Consider the following 24,446-nt stretch of genomic DNA (forward strand, 5'->3'; position numbering starts at 1 on the left):
TTCATCCCCACAGCCAGCCATGCTAGCATACATTGGAGTTTATAATAAGCAACTGGCATACCACAATTTCAAGTGACAGCTACCAAAACTCAAATCTATGTTATGGCCCAGAATGAGACAGTTATTGCACACAGCTCTGTGGAAAGACAAGCAAAAATGAAAGCCAAGTTGATGGGGGTGGTGGTGGTGTATGAAATTGTAGATATTACAAGGATACCACCATTAAATCCTCTTCGGAAGAGTTTCTCTCACTATTTCAATTAACTTCACTCAATTAAAAAGTGTACAGCACAATTTCTTAAGACACTTTGTAGGACAAGACTAGCATGTTTACTGAGAAATGTTATGATACAGATACTGTTCTTTATGAATAGTAGCTTAATACTAATCTTAAGAAGCCTGCAGTATTTTACTGAGGATTTTTAAAACTCACTAAGGAAACCTTTCTGCTTTCTCTCACGTGTGTTTCCATTCTACACACCCATGCTACACTGCATAGAGGAGAAAGATAAAGATGGAAGTCTGGCAGCTTTAATCTCAATTTTATTGCTTTGATAAATTTTAGATACTTGAGAATATTAATTTTTCAACACCGTGGAAAAACATTTTCCTTAGATCATTTCCATATGCTTGACATTTTGAGGACAAATGGTTCAATTCACAACTTTTATGATTTACATTTGCCATTAGCAGGTGGCAGCTTTTTTTTGGTAGTATAATGCAATGGAACAAACATGTTTGACTATCAAATATAACACCCTATACAAACACTCCTGATCCCTGTAGATATTCCAAGTCTGCTGATTATATTTAAAAAGCAATTTCCTATTTTGTTACTCATGTAGCATAGGGACACTGTACCTAGTACAGGAAGGCACTATTTACAGAAGTACAGAAAACAACAACAACAACAACAACAACAAGAGATTCCTCTTTCAGGTTCAATTCAGGTGGATTTCTCAAAGTTGCGATAGAGAAAGTAAGTGTGAAAACAATTTTTTTTTAAAGTGTCTGACTGTACACATTCTTCACTTTTTAATTAACTCTGGCATTTTGAAACAGCTGTTAGGACAACAACATTTTGATTATAAAAACAGTGCAAAACGACTGGGACCACATTGCTAGTAAAGAAAACAAAACAAAACACTGCTACAGCACTGCATAACTCCTTGATACATCAATAGTCATGTCATGGCCCAAATCTTTTAGGCACTGACACTTACTAAGCCCTTCAGAACAGGCCAAAATAGTATATGTTGTATTTGTACAATACCACTCCTTAATTGCAGCAGAGCATTTGCTATTGTTTCTGGAGCGGCAGAGAAGCAGCAGTAAAATTGTCCTCCTGGCATCTGAGCTATAGCCCTACCTTTAAACCAATCTTTACTGCTCTGTAACAGCAGTGGCTGAGCATGTATGTCGGGTTCTCAGACAACAGGTATTTAGTTATACAAAGTGTCAGTTATTTTTCCACCTCTGCAAAAATTCTTCATAGACTGACAAGACGAAGATCTACTTTCAATAATGTCCTAATGCTGAAAAATACTAGCATTCGAGTTCCTCCCCCCACCCCATGAAAATAAAAGCAAAGTTTGTAACGGAAAACACGGACTAAAAAGATCCAGAGCAGAGTGATCTTGTACATTTAGTAAGGGAAAAAAAAAAAAAAAGTAATTTCCCCCCCTTTCATGGTAATTTCTGGATCATTTACTTTACAGGACTTTGAGAACTGGCTCTGGGCTCCATGACAGCAGCAAAGACTTTACTGAAGATGCGACTGGTGCACACAAGCATACAGCCCAGACTGGAAACGCCCTGTTTGGGTTAAGGCTTGAGTTCTGTTGCCATTGCATTTGCTGCTCTTCCACTGTTTTGTTGTTAGAGCTGCACCCTTACCAATCTCTCTGGTAATCGGCTGTCGCAGGCATTTCAAAGGGTAGCTCTACACTTACAGCAGCATATAGCACAGACACTGCATGTCCAGCTAGCATGGGTATAGACAAGAGTAGCTGGTGAGGCACTGCTTTGGGGAGTAAAGTACAGATACGCCAGAACCCTAGTGTATATACCCCATATGGCTTGCTACATGCCAAAGCAGCTTTCTACATCTACACTGCTACTTTTAGCAGGGTAACGTTCTGCTGCCAGAACTCTTTCCCACTGCAGTGAAGGACTTGGGCAGCAGTGAAAGACTCCAGCAGGGAAAGGTAGAAGGGAAAGGTTCCCCACTGCTGGAGCCTTTCCTCACTGCCTCCTCCTGTCACAGCCTCTCACTGCCACCTGTAGCTATACACTGCAGTGTGAGCACAACCTGCCTTTCACTGCAGCATGTAGCAGTGGTGTGTAGGGTATGCGTAGCAAGGTTAGAAAAGGCCAGAGACTGCTGTCCTGCACCCTGTGATCAGCAGAGGTCACACTGCCTTGTTTGCTATGGTTCATTGGACTTGTATTTTCTCTGTTAGAGGCTGCTATGTTGTGCTCCAGAATCTAATGTGCTTCCATTTCAGCCTTATTCGTGCAAGGAGAACCTCAAAAAAGTGAGCTGAGCATGACCAGATGCAGACACGTCACCACTATTTCATTAGTGATTTTAAGCTATAGATAGAAAAGAAACAACTCTGGCTCAAAAAGAGTGAGGTGAGGAATGAGAAAGCTAAAGTGCACTACAGTTTGTGCAGCAGCATAACAAATGGGATGTTGAATGAGGAAGGGCAGGAGCCTTTAAAACAATACAAGTCATTATGATAACGTCTCTGGCACAAGATAATTGGCAGTTGTATGCAGTGTTACAGCCATGTTGGTCTTAGGATATTGGAAAGACAAGGGGGTTGAAGTAATCTCTCTTATTAGACCAACCTGAGGAATAGTTCTATGTAAACTCAAAAACCTCTCCCCCCATCAGTTGGTCCAATAAAGATATTATTTCACCTGCCTTGTCTCCCTAATTGGCCATTGACTCCAGGCCAAAAAAAAAAAAAAAAAAAAAAAAAAAAAAAAAAGAGAGAGAACTGACACTTGCACTTGTATGCAAGATTAGAGACAGGGGGACATTTCAGGAGACACAAACTTTTAAAAAAATTTGAAGTTTTAAAAATTGTTTCCAGTGAGAAACACTGAATCTTAGTCTCAATATGCTGTATGTGTAGAATAAATATTTCTATTTTAAAGCTAGAAAAAAAAATCAGAAAAAGTTTAAGTCATCTAGAAATCTTTTTTGTATACAGGAGAATAAAAACATCCAAGAGAATCTCCTTTCCTCACACACAGATGAGTCTATCCTGAGAAAAGCACAAAGAGGGAAGAGACCCTTATGGAGTTATCAGAAGGGCAACACAGCAGCAGAAAAAGCCTCTTAGATATCAATTTTTACATGAAGTGTAAAAATGCTTTTACACGTGACATTAAGCACCACATCATGCTACTCCATCAGCAGGGGATTTTGCCACCTTCCCTCCTCCCCCCAGTCCAATAATGATGAAAGAGTGGTCTACTGCTGGTTTACGAATCAAGCACAAACTGCATTCTATGTTTGCATGTTGTTCATAAAACCCTTTGCCCTATGCAGGCAGTACTCCACAGTTGGACTTTAGTGCCCATTGCTTGTGTTAATTTAAAATGACCACTAGTTTCTGAAGATTATTATTTCTCTCTACTTCATAAAAAACTACCATTATCTGGCTGAATTATAAAAACTGCCCTTCACCACAAGATTCTTGGTATTATTTAAGATTCTATAAAATTTCAAGTTCAGTGACTAAAGACTGAGTCATTCAGGAAAGTTTTTCAGAACTATAATCTTGAGATTGCAACCAATTAAAATTCACTATTGGAGATTTTTTTTAGAGTATATTTTGATTTATTTACCTTTTTGCTTCCTCTAGATGGCATAAATACTCATAAGCAATGTTCTGACGCCTCCGCTCATCCATTTCTTCTGCTGAAAGCCTTTCATCATCCACAATAGCTGTAAAAAGAAAAAAAAAAAATAGGTCAAATTATAAAGGATTAGAGGTGACCCTCAACGCAATTTTACTAAAAAAAAACAAAAAAAAAAACACTGCTGCAGTTGAAAAAATGCTCTTTATAGGACTTCACTGAGAATCATTTGCCAAATACAGAAGCACTCTTACCACACCAATTAAAAAACGATTAACAGTGTTAAAACTATAACATCTTAAGATCTAAGTTTTATAAAAGTATTGGGGAAATTTCCTCCAACACTCTTCCAGGCACCATATTCAGTATCTTAACATACACACTTTCCCTGCTTTGATTTACTAGATTCTTCATACTATTTATCTGAGGGGGCATGCAGAGTTCAATTATTTCCCCCACCACCACCTTTTTTAATAAAGTGGAGGGAAGACAAATACCCCAGCAACCACTTTTTCAGGCAAATATTAAGATAACAGGCAGTAGGCCTAACTGAGTTGTTTCTTACTTCATTATATACAATCCCCATCACCAACCTCCCTCTTTTGTAAAAATTCAAGTCCTTACCATCAAAGGACAACTTCTCCAGTATATGTGGGTACAGTTACCAAGATTGCATGGATAATTTCTAAAAATTTAGGCCTACAGCTTCTATGGCACTAAACTTGGCCAAATTGTAAGTCCTGCAATTACATTCTGCCTACTAGAAACCAAAAAACCCAACCACCACCCATAACTAACAAAACTGTTCCAGTCACCATGCTTATCTGCTTGCACATTATACCTCTGACAAGCCTTTGATCTATTTGTATCTTTTGGATTGTAAGGCCATTGGAGTGGGGACTTGCGTTTATTCAGCACCCAGCACAACATGCCTCCAATCATGGCCATTACCCTAGCATAAGTAATTAATTCCCCCCTGTGCAGTCTCCACTGGATAAGGTAACCTCCATTTCAGTTCTAAAAACTGCAGTTGAGGTAGTATTGCTATGTCTTTTCAAGAAGTTAGGATGCACCCCAGAGATGGTTGCATTTTTGTGTGGGTAAAATTAGCTCTAGAGTTTGCAAGAGCACTTAGGATGAAACACACTACATTAAGATAGTGGATAGAAAATTCTGTATTTGTACAATTTTTCACTTCTCAATCAGCCATTAGTGCAGCAAGCACACTGTCCAAGCCAGAAAAAATAAGAAAATTAAACCATAGTAAATAGGGCTGTCAAGCGATTAAAAAACTGACCTGTGATTAATTGTGCTGTTAAACAATACTATTTATTTTAATTTGATGTTTTCTACATTTTCAAATTTATTGATTTCAACACAGAACAAAGTATACAGTGCTCACTTTATTTTGATTACAAATATTTGCACTGTAAAAAAATAGTATTTCAATTCACTTGATACAAGTACTCTTGTGCAATCTCAATCATGAAAGTTAATTCTACATTTGTAAGTTTATGTCCAAAAAAATAACTGCACTCAAAAATAAAACGGCCAAACTTTAGAGCCTACAAAGTCCTACTTCTTGTTCAGCCATTGTAAACAAACTTGTTTGAGCAATGTGCAGGAGATACTGCTGCCTGCTTTTTGTTTACAATATCACCTGAAAGTGAGAAGAGGCGTTAGCATGGCACAGTTGTAACTGGCATTGCAAGATATTTACGTGCCAAATGCACTAAAGATTTACATGTCCCTTCATGCTTCAACCATTCCAGAGGACAGGTATCCATGTTGATGATGGGTTCTGCTTGATAATGATCCAAAGCAGAGAGGACAGACGCATGTTCATCCTCATCATCTGAGTCAGATGCCACCAGCAGAAGGTTGGTTTTCTTTTGGTGGTTCAGGTTCTATGGTTTCCGCATTAGAGTGTTTCTCTTTTAAGAGTTCTGAAAGCATACTGCACACCTCGTCCCTCTCAGAGTTTGGATAACATTTCATATTCTTAAACATTGGGTCAAGTGCTGTAGCTATTTTTCTCACATTTCTTTGCATTTTGTCAAATCTGCAGCGAAAGTGCTCTTAAACAAACACGTGCTGGGTCATAATCCCAGACTGCTAGAACACGAAATATATGGCACAATATGGGTAAAACAGAACAGGAGACATACAATTCTCCCCCAAGGAGTTCAGTCACAAATATAAATTAAACAAACACTTTTTTAATGAGCATCATCAGCATGGAAGCATGTCATCTGGAATGGCAGCCAAAGCACGAAGAGGCATATGAATGTTTAGATTATCTGGCACGTAAATATCTTGCAATGCCAGCTACAAAAGTGCCACTCGAACACCTGTTCTCACTTTCAGGTGACACTGTAAATAAGGAGGCAGTAGTATCCCCCCGTAAACTTAGACGAAATAGTTTGTCTTAGCGTTTGGCTGAACAATAAGTGGGACTGACTCACAGGTGGGCCAACCACATCCGGCCTGCAGGACCATTCAGCCTGGCTCTGAGCTCTGGCTAGGGAGGCTCGCCCCTGGCCCCTCCCCCGCTGTCCCTCCTTCCCCCACAGCCTAAGCGCACCACACCACCAGCGCTCTGGCCCACCGTTCTTGCCGGGCAGCGTGGCAGGCTCCGGCATGGTAAGGGGGTGGGGAGCAGGGGGTTGGGATCCCAGGAGGCAGTTGGGGGGGCGGAAAGTGGGAGGGGGCAGATAGGGGACGGGGACCAGGCTGTCTGGGGAGGCACAGCCTTCCCTACCTGGCCCCCCATATAGTTTTGCAACCCCGATGTGGCCCTCGGGCCAAAAAGTTTGCCCACCCTTGGAGACTGACTTGACTTGTAGGCTCAAGTTTTACATTGCACTCAAACAAGAAAAAAGTTATGTAACAAAATCTACATTTGTAAATTACACTTTCATGACAAAAAAAGAGATTGTACTACAGTACTTGTATGAGATGAATTGAAAAATTTATAGTGCAAATATTTGTAACAAAAAATATAAAGTGAGCACTGTACACTTCATATTCTGTGTTGCAATAGAAATCAACATATTTGAAAACAAAAACATCCAAAATATTTAATAAATTTCAATTGGTAGTCTATGTTTAACAGTGTGAATTTTTAATGACTATAAATTTGAGTTAATTCTGTGATTTAACTGTGATTAATCGACAGCCCTAATAGTAAATAAATTTGACATCATTCCAATTCCATGATATGCCATTTACAACTGTTAAAACAAATAGGCTAGCTCCTCCATATTGACAAGACATGTGGGACAGATGCTTCTGTGCCCACAACTGATAGTAACATGCATGATACAGCAACACTTTCCTGATGCATCATAGAACTCTTAAAGAACACCCTTAGTAAGCACATGTGCAGTTAAAACAAGTTGAAGTGCCTTGCCTAAAATTCTGACCTAGAGTTGCTACTGTGTAATACATTCACCTATATTACACTGAAACTTCAAGCTTAGCCATTTCAGTCACCTCCACGCATCTATCCTTCTCTGCATGTCTCCTCTTCTTGCAACTTTTAAGATAGCAACTATAACCACCACTAAAATTTTCATCCACTCAAATCAAATTCATGCTTTAGTGTCATGCTTGCTGGAATTAATGGACTGAAAAAAGTCAGAATAATTTACAGACTGCAAAAAAACCTCAAGTCAATTTTTCTCTGCAATAATCCATCAAATCTAAAAAAAAGATTAGTCTGTTGCTAAACATAATGGTATGGAATATTACAAGTATGTTTATTCTGTTGTAGGATTGCTTCCATTTGTTAATATAAATAGTCTGCTTCCTCTATATTGACATATTTTCTATTGTCTGATATTTATTGAGCTGAAGAAAGGGAGTTAGTTTGAAGCACCAACAGTGTCATCAGAGCATTATTGAGAGAAAACTGGGATGTTAGAGAGAGTTATTAACACAAAGCAAGTCACTTGTTAAAATTACTCACCATGAGCCAGTCAGTGAGATATTGGTATCCCAGACTAACTGTGTAAATGACAAATATTGATTCTCTAGTTCAGGTTGGTAAAGTTTCCATTATAAGCCTGATATTTTTTCCAGGCACAGACCAGTTACTACAGCATCCAAAAAGGAGCATCCATAATGTCTGTCATCATATGAAGCCCTGAAGTGGAAGGAATTTAAATATTTAAATTCTCCAAGTGAGCTAGTAGAGTTGTCTTTATGAGCTACTGAAGTCAAGAAGAATGGACAAGTTCCATAGAGTGCTGATATTTAACAAGTGCAAATCCTCATTTTAGGGCTCCAGAGAAGACACCCTAGTTTATGATTTATGCAATTCTTAAATGTTAAATGTATCAGGGGACTTCTGAGGTTTAAAGGTGGTTGTGACAAAAATGGCAATTTAACTTAATTCAATAAGATCTCCTTAAGAGATGTCAAAGTATCTTTGGGATCATTGTATTAAATGAATGGTTTATCTATTACCGTGGGCTGGAATTACTGGAATTACCACCTGGGGGTGGGGGGAGGGAAGAAGTTGTTTGCTCTAGTCCCATAAACCCCCAGATCTCACAATGTGCCAGATAAGAATGGCCATTTGGAATAAAAAGCGTTAAGTGGGTTTTCCTGGAGAACATCTAGGAGAAGGTGAATGCAAATTCCTCAAATCCAGTAATGCAAAAACCCAGCCTTTTGAAGCTATACCTTGAGGAGAGGATCTTTGTCTCTCATCATCTGCTACCAAAGGCCAAGATCAAAGGCTGGAGCTGTATAAAGAAGTGAACTGCTCAGCCTGGGTTTGTTTCTGAATCCGAGACAGTTATGAACTTGTAACTAAGTAAAACCCAGCGGTGGGTTTTGAAGAACTGAGGTCTACCAGAGGCCAAAGTGGGGTTTGGGTAATCTGTAGTAAGCTTTAGAATGCATGTAGATTTTATTCTTTAATATATTCTACATAGTGCTTTCACTTAAGAATAAATGTACTTTCCTATAAGAACTGTGTGGTAACTTATGGTTCATAGCCTTTAGAAGGAAAGCAAAGCACATACTATTACCTGTCTGGCTAACTGCGCATATTACAGTGTAGGCAGGGAACCATACAACCTAGGAAACCCTTGGTCAGGAGGGAGAGAGATGTGGGTCTCTGCCTAATAAAGGTGACGGCTGAAGAGCCGGGAACCTACAATGTGTGACCTTGAGGGACCATGGAGCTGGAATAACAGTTGCCCTGAACTATGAGAACAGAGACAGGCTTATCAAGATCTCGTGAAGCCAAGATGGAAAAAAATCTTTCCTCTTTTAACTTCAAATTGATCTTGTAGAGAGGGTTTCCTGTTCTGTATTGGGATCTCTAATTTCTGCTTTATTCAGCCAGTCAGTCAGTGGTAGAGAGGTGGGGTCTGGGTGGATAATAGGTCCTTAACTCCAAGAGGAAGTCTGGCAGACAGACAGAGGAGATATCAGCTGTTCTGTGGACAGATTGAGTAGGTCTGTGAGCCAATACTCTGTCACCCTTTACTGGGTTATACAAGGTAACACTGTGGTTGCATCCTGCCTGATTTTCCCTATGGACCTAGGATTTCAGGGGAATGGGAGGAAAAAGCAGCGAGATCTTTGGATCAGGAAAGATTAAAGCATCTGGGCTAATATCTGCTCTAGAGCAGAAGAGAGCCTTTGCTTATCTTGGCGGCAAATAGGTCTGCTACAGGTTCTCTCCAACCCCCACCCCTATCTGAGGAAGGAGGACTTTTAGCCAAGCACAAGCGGTTGCTGAAAGGCTTGAGAAGAGTACTGCCTGCAGAGATCACCTATGAGGAAAAAACAGTATGACAGGTTAAGGGCCATGGGAGTTGTCCTGTAATTACAAGGAGTTGTGCTGCTTGGGGAATTGCTAGGGAGGAGGATGGATGCCTGGAGGAGGATCTCTGCTTGATTCAAGGGAGAGACTGGGTGAACAAAGGGGAGCAGCAGCAAGTCTGTTGTAGAGTTGGTACTGCCCTCAGTGGTAGAATAGAATACTATCAATATTGAGGGTTTAATCCCTTTCTGGAACCAGGGAGATTGGAACCCAAGCCAAGCCAACAGTACCAAGGTCAGTGCAAGGGACTCTGTACTGGAGGTCAATTACAGGCCTGCCTGTACAAGTCCGTCTGGTACTGTGGAGGCTGGTGCCAGGGAGGAGTCTGCCAGTAACTGGCTTCAGTTCCACTCACAGCCAGGTGAGGTACAGATTTGGCCCTGCTATCCTGTCCAGGTTCATCAGGCCTCCAGACTCAGGGTTCAGAGGGCATATATGACTCAATTTCTTGGCTCTCCTCAGAACAAGTTCTGTATGTAGACTCCTCTCAGAGCACTGGAGCAGCAAGGGGGGTGGGAGTTGGAAAGAGGAGAAATTGCTGGAAGGAGCATCCCTTTTTGGAGTTGAAGGAACCACTGTCCAAGTCAGATGCTTTCCTCACGGGCTGTTCCAGGAGGTAGTTTTAGCAGAGTCTCTCTCTGGAGCAGTAAGTTCAGGTGGAGAAGGGCTGACATACAAAGCACAGGCCCAGAATGTGTTTGTTTTGAGACAGACAAAATGAAAACAAAAAAAACCAAACAAACAAAGACACCAGCTGTTTACATCAATTTAAGGAACATGTGCCCATCACAATGGACTCAGCTTGATGCCAGAGTGGTTACTCTTGGTTCTTAGGTGGGAAGGCACTTTGCAGTAGTCAGGACTACCAAGCAATAGTCAGAAGAAAAGAAAGATACACAGGGCTGCCAACAGGGCAGAAATTTGTCATAGAGCTGAACTAATCTAAACATTCACAAATTGGTTTGATGAAAGGGCCCTTCGAGGTAGCAGGCAGGCTCCCCCTCACTGCCATTGAATGGTAAGGGGAAACGGACAGGTTTGGGGCAGCTCTGCCCATTATGCTATCAGGTGGGGGCATGTGCCTGCACATCCTCACTGGTCAAAGGTTCCAATCTCACATGCATGAGGTATACAGATGCACTATATGTGGAAGCTACACAGATTAAGGTCTCTTAAATATGGTTTTGTGATCAAGTGAGTTTTAGCTGCCAGGTTGTGGGTTTTGTTAGGATTTTAAAAGATATCCCAAAATGCTATGAATAGAACTGTACAAACACTACTTGTAAATGAAGAACTGTTCTAAAGAGTGTTGACAAGTAATTCAAGTAAAAAAAAAAAAGTTAGCGTCCTGTAGATTACACCATAAAGTTAGTATATGTAAATATATAATATGTAATTTCTGGAGTGACTAACTTTATGGTGAAGGAGTTGGAAACAATGGAATTTGTAAGACAGTAAAATGTGCAGAAAACACCACATGAAATGAACTAGAAGTAGCCTTAAAATTTAAAAGTTTAAAATCCAATACTGAAATTTAAACAAGCTAATATACTAAATTACATCACATTGTTGCATCACACATGTCAGAACAATAGCCTACCTAAATCCATCATATGCTTGATCTTCTATCAGGAAACAATTACACCCTCTAATTTTGATTGTTTGTTTTATTAAACTCTATAGGCCTTTGTCAAGGTTCCTTCCCCACTCTGAACTCTAGGGTACAGATGTGGGGACCTGCATGAAAAACCCCTAAGCTTATTTTTACCAGCTTAGGTTAAAACTTCCCCAACGTACAAACTATTTTACCTTTTGCCCCTGGACTTCATCGCTGTCACCACCAAGCATCTAACAGGGAAAGAGCCTGCTTGGAAACTCCTTTCCCCCCCTACAATCCTCCCAAACCCTACATCCCCTTTCCTAGGAAAGGTTTGATAAAAATCCTCACCAATTTGCATAAGCAAACACAGACAAACCCTTGGATCTTAAGAACAATGAAAAAGCAATTAGGTTCTTAAAAGAAGAATTTTAGTGGAAGTAAAAGAATCACCTCTGTAAAATCAGGATGGTAAAAACCTTACAGGGTAATCAGATTCAAAACAGAGAATCCCTCTAGGCAAAACCTTAAGTTACAAAAACAGGAATATACATTCCATTCAGCACAACTTATTTTATCAGCCATTTAAACAAAACGGAATCTAATGCATATTTAGCTAGATTGCTTATTAGCCCTTTACAGGAGTTCTGACCTGCATTCCTGCTCTGGTCCCAGCAAAAAATAACAACATGCAGAGAGAACTTTTGTTTCTCCCCCCCACCCCAGCTTTGAAAGTAGCTCGTCTCCTCATTGGTCATTGTGGTCAGGTGCCAGCAAGGTTATCCTAGCTTCTTAACCCTTTAGAGGTGAAAGGGTTTTTCCTCTGGCCAGGAGGGATTTAAAGGTGCTTACCCTTCCCTTTATATTTATGACAGCCTTCTTTTTCAGTCTGTAAGAAGAACTCCTTATGGAGTCGAAAAGTTTAGTTTAAGGACCAAAGGATGCGGGGGGGGGGGGGTTGTTTACATATTTCTTGTGACCTAAAGTCTACCCTGTAAGTGGGCATTTGTCAATTGTAACAAAGTTCAGCATCATGTCTCAGCTGAAACGAAGACTCTGGACTACCCTTGTCTGTTTTCTTCTGGGGGAAGGAGAAGAATCTGTGGCCATGGCATCTGTGATAGCAACTACAAGAGCACTAGTACAGACAAGGTGGTAGAGGGAGAGGGAGAGAGTTTAAAGCCACTAGTTCATTTAGAGATGCTTACTGCAAAGATCTGTACTCACAACACTGGCCTGCAGCTTTGTCTAAATTAGCACTCTAATTATCACTACAACGCATACAACTGAACTAATGGAACACTCATCAGATCCATAGAGTAGAGACAGCCTAAAATGTGGTTGTGAGTGCACATCTGAGTCTAACTTGGAGGAAAACAGAATAATTTAACCCTAGAAGAAGATGCAGAAACAATATTGATGGTCACAAAATTGCAGTAAGATTAGGTAGAATAATTAGACCCTGTCTGAACAAAAATTTTCAGGAGTTTGTAAAAAACCAGAAATCTGTAGCCAAAGTAGTACTTTATTTAAAACACTTCTTTAGAGCACAGTTACGTAGAAAAAAAATCACAAAACTATGTGGAAGATTATGATCAATCCTCTGGATTAATACTAGTATAACATCAGAATCTGACCCAGAAAGACACCATACATACACCTGCTATAAAATATTAGAATATTTAAGCATTAAGTTCTTCATAAATTCACATAAATGTCATTTTCCCCATGTTGTAGTCCTCCTGTCAAGACAAAAATCAACTTTAATTTGATATTAGAAATCTACTAGACTGCATTTATATTAAGAGCCTTTTAAAATAGCTGTCCCAACCCCACTATATAGCATCGGGGACATAGGGAAGTTAACTATACAGGAAACATACCTGATAAACAGGAACTTAGTAACAAAAGTATTTGAAGTATTGGTTTCCACTCGGAAAAGTGATTCTAAAAAACAAAAGCCACCACCATGGTATTTCATATCAAAATGTGTTAATCTTACATGAGTTAAGCAACTAAAAATATAAAATCCATTTGGCGTACCAGACCTGTAAACTCAGCCTAGACCCAGAGTTCAGCCAAATTCTTTCCTTTTCACATATCACCATGAAGATTCTGCAAGTCAAGTGATATTACACATGGGTAATTGACAGCATGACTGCATGTACAAAATTTTTATTACTGGTGGTAACATGCAAGAAGCTGCTCAGTGTCCAGGTTGAGTTTGTGGGATAGCAGCAAAGACAAAAAGTCTTTACTTGAAAGCAGAGTTAATTTGATATAGAAGTAGTGGCTTTCAAAACACAGAATCACATGATCCCATTTTTGTAGTTATTTTTAGCATAATTAAACTTAAATTTCTACAATGAGAGATAACTAGAGGACCGCATGAAAAAGAAAGTCAAGTTTATTTTTTGTGTGTTTCAGTTTTATGGGACTATTTAAGAAGGTAAAGTGTCAAGTCATCTGGTATAAAACAAAATTCACAATATAGCCTGAATGCCATTTTAAAACGTTTATGCTTTAAAACCTACTGCAGCACATACAGTAATGAAAGTATTCTTACAATCCTGATGTGTGCACAGGCACATGATTACATGTGATTGCAAGAACTGAGCCTCTGCCTGCTGGAAGTAGCTTATACTGAATTTCAGGTCTTGAACTCTTCTGGCAGCTACCGGGTTGTGTTGAGAACCGAGTAGGACAAAGAAAGGGAAGAGAGCAAGTGACCATTTGGTAGAGCACCTTCCCTCACAGCTCCTTCTGTTGAAGATTTTTGTCTGGCATACAGAGGAGGAGAAGAGATTTATAGGGAGCTTAAACCTTAATAGGTATGAATCTGGATCCAGGTTGTGTGTTTGGGAAGGAGGGGAATGCTGAGCTGTAATGCTAGTGCTTCAGTGGGAAAGTGAAAGCTTGGCAGCTAGGAATTTGGGGAGGAGGGGAACAGGGGGATGGGCAAGGTGTTATTAGCCATCCAGCATCTTGGCGGATTAAAGGAGATGCGACAGTCAGTGGTGCTTCGCAATGGTATGGGGTGGGGGCGGGGGAGAGCCTGATGCACAAGCAGCAAACTTTCCCACAGTGGATATAGGTCAACAACTCGCCAGATGGAAGTTGAAACATACACCCCTTCTGGCTCAACTGCAGGCTTCAGCCTGGGCTCTCTGATAGTGCTCCATGGTGACTCCACCAGCCTTAACCCAGCTTCTCCAAACGGTAATTGTGGACAGGATTTTCCCAGTTTACAGTGGGAATGCTGAATTTCTTGATAGAGTTTGCTTGACCCTTGTCACTGTATCGGAGCTTTGGCCTTCCTCTGCATTGCGAGCGGTTCTTAAGTTGGCCATAGAGCACAGCCTTCTGCAGATGATCTTGAGGCAAGAGCTCCATGTGTCCCAAACACCAAAGCCTGTGAACATCCAGCATAATCTGCATAGTCTGATTATCTCAAGGATCTCATTATTAGTGATCCCTTGGTCCCAAGTAATGCCGAAGATTTTTTCTAAGACAGCGGAGGTGGAAACTGTTCAATCTCTGCTCCTGCTTGGAATATGTAACCCAGCTCTCACTACCATAAACGAGGGTAAAAAGGACAAACCTGATAGATACTAACCCTGAACACACAGGTTTCTAACTTGTTATTCCAAACAGGAGATAAGTTTGCAGATTCTAGCATCAAAGTGAGCTGTTAAGAATTGAACCAAAATAGTAAAAGTGATCCATGTTATCTGGAGCTTCATTATTGACAGATTTTAGGTGGAATGTCAGTACCTGTTATGTGACACCTGTTTCTTGATACTGATTGCCATGCCAAATTTGGTGCATGCATCAGGTAATTCATCAGGTGAATTAGAGACTAATGCAGCAGTGTGTGGGAAAAGCAGATCCTGAATAGCAAGCTGGGTGACATGCTTTCTGCTCTGGAATCATCTGATGTCAAACAAGCTGCTATCCAGCCTCAATTCAATTAGTATGCCAGACTGATCATTTCCAAAGGCGTACTTGAGAAGCCAAAGCCGGTGGGCACTAAGATACAGTGTTGCTTCATACCAGAATCAATACGAACCTTGGGCAATGTTTCATTTTCATACTGGATCCACTGCTTGTGGACTCCTCGACTAGGTGTGGCACCTTTTGAATTCTCAACAGGATCTTACAGATTGCCATTCCTGCTACTGTGTTGAAGGCATTTTGTAGGTCAATGAATTTCTACATAGAGATGTGTTGTTCATAACTTTTTCTTGCAAAAGTACAATATGTTATCAACATAACTAATATGGGGAACCACCAGGAAAATCTGGAGTATAGTAGTAAGCTAAATTATGACCTCATTGGCATGGAGATTTGGGGGATAAATCTCAGACTGGAGTATTTGTCGGAGGAAGGAGATGTTGCACTATGTACATCAAGAATATATACAGTAATTTTGAGGTCTAGAAGGAGGTGAGAGGCAGACCAGTTTAAAATTTCTGGATGAACACAGAAGGGGAGGTCATTTCTATTTTTTCCACCAAATCAGGAAGAGGTGGTGGAGGAGGCATTTCTAGAACAAAAACAGAACTATCCAAAACACACAAACTGGTAGCAATGGGGACTTAAATTACCCAGACATCAGTTGGAAAAGTATATTTTATGCTCTGCCATATTACAATAATTCTTGGAATGTGTTGGGGACAACTTGTTTCAGAAAGCGGAGGGAGTAACTAGGATGACAGCCATTTTAAACATGATTCTGCCTAACAGGGAGGAATTGGTTGTGAATCTGAAAGTGGAAGGCAATTTGGGTGAAAGGGATCATGAAATGATGTCATGATTCTGCTGCCATCACTCCTCACTTTCCTTAGGATAAGGAAAATGGACTTCAAAAAAGCAGACTAACAAACCCAGAAAACAGGTAGGTAAGATCCCTTGGGAAGAAAAAATTGAAGAGGTAAAGGATATCAGGACTAGGGAGTGCTAGCAGTTTCTCAAGGAGACACTATTAAAAAGGCACAACCACAAACCATCCAATGCGAAGAAAATATAGAAAGAATATTAAGAGACCAATACAGCTCCAGCAGGAGCTCTTAATTACCTGAAAAAAAATAAAAAGGAATCCTATGGAAAAAAAAACACCAAACATGAAGTACAAAACACAGCACACACACACACACACACACACAGATATAAAAGGAGTTAAACCTAACAATGAACATTAGAGGCAATATGAAGAAGTTATTTAAATACAATAGGAGCAACAGAAAGATGAAGGAAAGTGTTGGTCCTCTACTTAGTGCAGAAGGTGAGCTAATAACTGAGGACACTAAACAAGGCTGAGGTGTTTAATGACTATGTTGCTACAATTTTCATTAAAAAAAAATAGGTTAATGGTGACCAGATACTCAACAATTAATATTAACAAAGAGGAAGGAACACAAAAGCCAAAATAGGGAAAGAACAAAAAAAAAAAAAAAAAAAGAACAAAGTTAAAGAATATTTTGAAAGAGATTATTCATCAGGCCCTGCCAAGCTGAAATTCATCTAGCATACCTCAGGAATGGGCTGAAGCAATCTTGGAACAGTTAGCAATTATCTTTGAGAACTCATGGAGGATGGGTGAGGTCCCAGAAGACTAGAAAAGGGCAAACATAGTACTTATCTTTAAAAAGGGGGAAAGAGGATCTGTGGAATTATACACCACTCAGCCTAACTTTGATACCTGGATAGATACTGGAACAAGCCATTAGACAAATCAATTTGTAAGCAACTAAAGGAGAACAGGGTTATAAGGAATAGCCACCATGGATTTGTCAAAAATAAATCATGCAAAGAGAAATTTAGGTTGGTTTGGCATGGTTACTGGCCAAGTAGAGGGGGAAAAGCAGTAGACATCTATAAATAGAGATAGACATCTTGATTTTACTAAGACAGCCCCACATTACATTCTCATAAGCAAGCTACGGAAATCTAGAGGAAATTATTATAAGGCAAGTGCAAAACTGGCTGAAAGACTGTACTCAAAGAGTAGCAATCAATGGTTCGCTGTCAAATTGAGAGGGCACATTTAGTGGGGTCCTGCAGAAGTCAGTCCTGGGTCAGGAAAAAAGAGAGAGACAGTTACCTAATATGAAATGGATATGAGCAACAACTCTTGAACACCAGTTACGGAAAAGGTGTGTGTGCGTGCTCGTGACATGCACCAGTGCCGGAAGTTTTTCTGGCAGCAGTATCTGTAGGGGACTGGCTCTGGCACCACCCGGAGCAGCACACACATGCCACAGTATAAGGTGCACTGCTGGCTCCTCCCATCCTCAGTCCCTTCTTGCTGGAAACTCCGACAATGGAGAGGGAAGGTAGATTATGAAGTGGACATGAGCAACACTTCTCGAACACCAGTTACGAAAAGGTAACTGTCTTTTCTTCAAGTGCTTGCTCATGTCCATTCCATATTAGGTGACTCCCAAGCAGTACCCTTGGATGTGGGTAGGTGTTCACAGAGATGTATATTGCAACAACTCTGCCGAACCCAGTGTCATCTCTAGTGTGCTGAGTGATGGTGTAGTGCACCATGAACATGTGAACTGAAAGCCATGTTGTGGCTCTGCAAATGTCCTGGATGGGGACGTGTGCCAGGAAGGCTGCCAAGGACACCCGAGCTGTGGTCAAGTGGGCCCTTATGATCAGCAGCAGCAGGACCCGTACCAGCTCATAATAGGTCTGGATGCAGGTGGTGATCCAGTTGAAAATGCTTTGCAAGGACACTGGAAAGCCCTTCATCCTGTCCACTGTCATGATGAAGATCTGGGTCAACCTGTGGAGGGCTTGGTACACTCCAGGTAAAACACCAGGGTGTGTCCAATATCCAGGGCATGCAGCCTCCTCTCCTCCAGTCCCCAGTGGTGTGCGGCTTGGGACAAAAAACAAGGGAGGAAGATGTCCTGGTTAACACAGAAGACAGACACCACCTTTGGCAGAAAAGCCGGATAGGGTCGCAGTTGAACTTTGTCCTTGAACACTATATACAGAGGCTCCGATGTCAGGACTTTAAGCTCAGACACTCACCTCTCTGATATTATTGCCACGAGGAATAAGGCCTTCCACGACAGGTAGGAGAGGGAGCAGGAGCCCATAGGCTCAAAGGATGGGCCCATGAACCTAGAAAGAACCAAGTTAAGGTCCCACTCTGGGACAGGAGCCTGGGCCAGTAGGAAGAGTCTCTCGAGGCCTCTCAGGAATCAGACTGAACGTCATGTGAAAACACCATCTGACCTTGGATCAGCGGGTGAAAAAGTGGAGATAGCCGCAAGGCACACTCTGATGGAGGAGAGGGCCAGCCCCTGGTTCTTAAGATGGAGCAGGTAATTTAAGAGAGACTAAAGAGGAGCATGTTGGAGAGACGCTATGCTCAGATGCCCAGTGGGAGAACCTCGTCCATTTGGCCAGGTATGTTGCTGTAGTGGAAGGCTTCCTGCTTTCCAAGAGGATTTGCTGGACCTCATTAGAGCAGGCCCACCTCTTCCAAGTTCAACCATGCAGCATCCAAGCTGTGAAATGGAGGGGGATAAGGTTGGGGTGTAGGAGATGGTTGTGATCCTGTGAGGGTAGAACCGGTCAGTCAGAAAGGGGCCAGGGAGTAGCCACCGCCAGGTCCATCAGTATGCTGAACCAATGTTGGCGCAGCCACACCGGGGAAACCATAACGACTTGGGTTTTGGTCACTTTTGACAGAACTCTGCTGCCGAGTGAATTCGGTGGGTACATGTACCTCAGACCCCACCCCCCCGACCATGACAGGAGAAAGGTGTCAGAGGGAGTCTTTGCCCAGGCCTTGTAGGAAACAGAAGCAATGACATTTCCTATTCTGTCTGATGGTGACCAGGTCCACTTGGGGAGTTCCCCACCTCTGGAAGAGGGTCCAGGTTACCTCTGGATGTAGCAACCACTACAGCAAGAGGAAAAGGATCTGCTGAGGTGATCTGCCAATGTGTTCCTGACACCAGGGAGGTGACAGGCCTCCAGTTGGATCGCCTAGTCGATGTGGAAATCCTGCAATTGGAATGCCTCTTGGCAGAGGGCCGATGAGCATGCTCCCCCCCCCACCTGTTGATGTAGAACATCGAGGCCATATTGTCAGTCACTCTCACCAGCTTGACTGCTAGGTGTGATACAAAGACTCAGCTGGCCAAGCGTACTGCTCTGAGCTCCTTGACGTTTACATGCAATGTCATGTCCCCTGGGGACCACACACCCTGTGTCTGGAGGCCACCAAGATGCGCTCCCTGGCTTAGGTCTGAGGCGTCTGATGTCACTCGATCGAGTAACAAGGGTTGTCAAATGGAACTCCTTCCAGGACCACCCTGGGATCAGTCCACCATTGTAGTGAGGTAATTATCGTCTGTGGGATGGTAACCACCTTTTCCAGGTGATCTCTGGACTGGGAATAGACCATCACCAGCCACTACTGTAAGGGCCGCATCCTGAGCCTGGCACAGTGGATGACATACATACATGCTGCCATGTAACCCAGCAGGTGCAGGCAAACCCTGGACGTGGTCGGGGGTTAGGCTTAGACTCCCGCAATGAGGTCCAGCATCATCGAAAAGCTCTAGCGCAAGGGGAGTTGAGCACTGCTCCAATGAACTCTATCCTCTGCACTGAAACCAACGTCAACTTTTTGTCATTTACCAGTAGGCCCAGGGATCAGCACATGGCCTGCAGCACCACGTCATCTCTCTGAACTTGGGATCCAGGAGTGGCCTTTGATGAGCCAGTCATTGAGGTACAGGTAGATCTGGATACCTCGATGTCTGCAATAAGTGGCTACTACCAACATCCACTTAGTGAATATCCTCGGTGTGGTTGTGAGGCCAAGTGGGAGGACCATGAACTGACAGTGGTCAGGGCCCACTGTGAAAAGTAAGAAGCATCTGTGACCTTGAAAGATTGCTAAGTGGAAATGTGTGTCCTTCAAGTCAAGGGTGGCATACAAGTCTCCTGGATCCAGGGAGGGGATGATGGAAGCCAGGGAGACCAACTTCTTTAGGTGTTTGTTGAGGTCTCGCAGGTTCAAGATGGGCTGTGGCCTTGGCCTTTGGGATTAAAGAGTACCAAGAATAGAACCCCTTGTTCCTGCACTCACGAGGAACCTTTTCCACCACACCCAATTGCAGCAACCCTTCACCTCCTGCATGAGAAGACTCTCTAGGCTGAGTCCCGTGCAGGACCAACTAACTTGAACTAACATTAACTAATATATTATAATATATATATATATATATATATAATATTATATATATATATATATATATATATATATATATATATATATACACACACACACACACACACACACCCCTATTTTACAGGAAGACTCATTCATGAAGCAGTGAACAAAGGGAAAGTTGCCGAAGCAGATGTTCCAGCACAGTCACTGGCGGCAAGAAGGAACCGAGAATGGAGGGAGCTGGTGACGCCTCGTATACCACGGCACGTGTCTGGGGGCACCAGAGCCCGTCCCTATGGATACCACTGAGGAAAAAACTTCTGGCACCAGTGCATGCGGTGAGCACATACACCTAATATGGAATGGACATGAGCAAGCACTTTAACTATTCACTATTTTCATTTCTGACATGGATAGTGGAGTGGAGAGTATGTTTATAATCTCCACATGACACCAATCTGGGAGGACTGTAAGCACTTTGGAGGACAAGACTAGAATTCAAAATGACTTTGAAAAGTTAGAGAACTGGTCTGAAAAAAAATTAACATGATGAAATTCAGTAGAGACAAGTGCAAAGCATTTAACTTAAGGAAAAAAAACATACAAATACAAGATGAGGAATAACTGGCGAGGCAGTAGTACTGCCAAAAAAGGACTGGGTATTATAGTGGATCACAAATAAAATGATTCAGTGTGCTGCAGTTGCAACACACATACACACACCCCCCCTATCATTCCTGGGTGTATTAACAGGAGTAATGTACATAAAAGACAAAGGAGGCAATTGTTCTGCTGTGTTGGTGAGGCCTCAGTTGGAGTTCGGTGTCCAATTCTGCATGCCACACCTTGGGAAAGATGTGGACAAATTGGAGAGAATCCAGAGAAGAGCAGCAAAAGTGACAAAAGGTTGAGAAAATCTGACTTATGAGGAAAGGTTAAAAAACCTGGCTATGTTTAATTTTGAGGAAAAAAAGACTAGGGGAGGAGGGACCAGAGAACAGTTTTAAAAATATATTAAGGGCTGTTATATTAAAGAGATAGTGATCAATTGTTCTCCATGTCCACTGAAGGTAGAACAAGTAGTAAAGGGCTTACTCAAGGTTAGATATTAAGAAAAAACTACATACAAGGGTAGTTAAATTCTGGAATACGCCTCCAAGTCAGGTTGTAGAATCCCCATCATTAGAGGTTAAGAACAGGCTGGACAAAAGGCCGTCAGGGATGGTTTAGATTTAATTACCTAGATAGAACCAAGTCATTTTAACTTTGGCTATGTCAGTGAATTCATAAGCTTGCATGAAAAGTTATTAGAAGCTGTTCTGGACCATTCTGTTCTGTAAAATAGTTGTTTTGTATTGAAGTATTTATTTTGCTGCAAAAAAGCTACTTGATCCTATAGGCCTTCTACAGAATTCCATATTCAAAGAGCACAGCAGCAAATGGGTAGACAAGTCCCTGAATAATAAGAGTGGCTAGCCCAGCATGGGGATGTGTGTGTGTGGGGATGGGGGGGGGTTGTTTTTTTTAAAAAATGGCTCCAATCCATGCCCCACAAGTTCTCTACACCAGCTGACGCACAGCAAGCTTTCAAAACTTACTATGAGAAAATGCAGGCCAAAGAGACACTGGAATTTTTTTTTTTTTTTAAGTGTGATTTGAATAATAAGTACGTAACTAATATCTCTAAACCTGCGCTTTCCAATTCTCTCAGATTCACACACTCACATGCACGCAAAGAAATAAGTTGCCGGGTCAAGTTACTGTATGTCTGACTGTCAGCTTGAGAGCTCTTGGAAGACTGGCACAATAGAAGTATACACATCTCTGACAAGAAGATCAAATCTAGTCTATTATTTTTACTGCAGTAGTACCCAGTCATGACCCAGGACCTCACTGTGCTAGGCACTATACAAAAAGAGAATAAATGTTGCATCTGAATTTAAGTGCGTATTTGTTAACTGGGGGGGTGGGGAGGGAGAAGGTAACTGGATGTAAAATTAGAGAGGTTTTGTAAGCCACCTCTTCCTTGGACCTTTTCATGTCTCCCCTCCCTCCCAAAAACCCCTCCTTTATCTTATTGTAAGCACTAGTACTTTACATCCCAGAAAAACCCTTCTCCTGCACCAGAAAAATAAAACCAGACTTCGCAGCTTGCTGTATCTGCTACCACATGTTCAACCACAACCATTTTCAGAGATTTAGCATTGCTTCCAATGTATAAATATTACAGCTATCATACCAGGGAACTGTGATGCAACAATGGCCACAGCCTGTGGTTCTGGAGCCAAGCATCAACACTGCTATATTTTATGGAGTCTGTCAAGTGTCAACGTTGGCAGGAAAGTGCTGGGATTCTGGAACAAGTCTCAACTTACTTGGCCCAATTCTTGAATTCCCACAAAGTTTAAGTCATATTTAGCCCTACAGACACAAGCTGGCTTTGAGATTCAACACAGTCACAAATACTGGCAGAGCCTTCAACTTTTTTTAAATATATACTCTATATTAGACCTCCCTTGGAAGGGGAAGATTCTACCCTTAATCTGAGACTGCCTCCTCACAAAGTGAGCAGTTTAATGTCCCTTAAAACAAATTCACCTATGCTAGAGAGTGTTCTGGAATTAAAGTTTGCCTATTAAATAAAATATTTTTAAAAAAAAAAAGACAGTATGGCTCTCATTCAGGAGATCTTAATCCTACACAGAAGGTCTAGTTTTAACTTTAAGACACTAATAAGAAGAGCAAGAGATGCAGTTGGGGAAACGAACATTTTAGAGCCAAGCCCCCAAGCATCTGGAATTCCATCAGCTTTAGGAGGCAGGGAAGAGGAACAAGAAAAATATACTGCTCTCCCCAATGACCACAGACCTGAAGTAATTTGATCAATTCTGTTCACCTTTGTATTTCTACCAGGCAGGCTGCCTTAGCAAATATCTTCTGCAAAGCCTCAGTAAGGTTACTGCTCTTTGCCATTGCACATTGATACTTGCTCTTAAATCAGCTTTCGGGATACCCAAATGTACATGTGCTAAAGACTTGTGCCCTGAAATTGCACTTCTCCTCCACAGGCTATTCCCCAGTGTTAATGCTGTGTTTGCACCATACTCTCACTAAGCACTGCTCAACCTATGCCAATTATACAATTACAGTCCTGACCCCGACACTGAATAAGCTGGATACAGATAAGGAAGTGAACTGCAGCTGTTATCTGTTCATTTTTTCCCTCAGTCTACCATCTGTACTGGGCAGCCTAGAAATCTGTACCAGTCATAATGCAGTCAAACTTGATGCCAAGTGAGAAAATGCATAGAAGTCATTTGGAGGGTGTTCTGGTTTAATACACTTGAAAAAAACTAATGACTTTTGTTCATGTTGGTTTTACACAAACAGCAATTTTGTGGTAAACTTGTCTCAGATGACCACATCACAGCAGACTCTAGACATTCAAAATAGCATAGTGTATTCCAGCAGGAATGCTGAATGAGACTTTGTTATCTGTTTCCTCTGAAGTTAGCCTCCCCTGAGAGGCTAAGTACTGGTTCTTTAGTCAATGTGCCCTCCATCAACATAGTTTTCCTGAAGAAGCTAGCAATTTGATCTTGTGTTATTTTAAACTCATTTAACATGTGTTCTTTACTTGTTTGTCTGGAATTACTGTAAGTGCTACTGTGCTTACCAGGAAAACAAGTTTGATTTTAATTTTTCCCATCTCTAGCAATGTTCATGATTTTTCTATAGGGATCACACTTGTTTACATTTTATCTGTATGTAACCTTCATTCGCAATAGTATAGACAGAATGTACGTTGAACACATCAAAAAATAGTTTCACCTTAATCATGAAAGAACAAGCCATCAACTACAGTAAAATGTAACTCCACTTCAGCGTGGAGTTAGTACTGACTGGTAAGCTATTGTTTTAGTCAC

The 24,446-nt window shown here is 41.5% G+C and overlaps 1 protein-coding gene across 3 annotated transcripts in view; it reads right to left on the reverse strand.

Moving 5' to 3' along the window:
- Positions 1-24,446, reverse strand: part of IQGAP2 (IQ motif containing GTPase activating protein 2) — a 233,134-nt gene that overhangs the window by 178,606 nt on the left and 30,082 nt on the right. For all 3 annotated transcript variants that reach the window (XM_038401257.2, XM_038401260.2, XM_043515279.1), the window contains exon 2: positions 3,865-3,964. In XM_038401257.2, the coding sequence (XP_038257185.1) occupies positions 3,865-3,964 (100 nt within the window). The remainder of the gene's footprint in view (positions 1-3,864; positions 3,965-24,446) is intronic.

The sequence above is a fragment of the Dermochelys coriacea genome, chromosome 5 (genome assembly GCF_009764565.3).
Source record: "Dermochelys coriacea isolate rDerCor1 chromosome 5, rDerCor1.pri.v4, whole genome shotgun sequence".
NCBI lineage: Eukaryota > Metazoa > Chordata > Testudines > Dermochelyidae > Dermochelys > Dermochelys coriacea.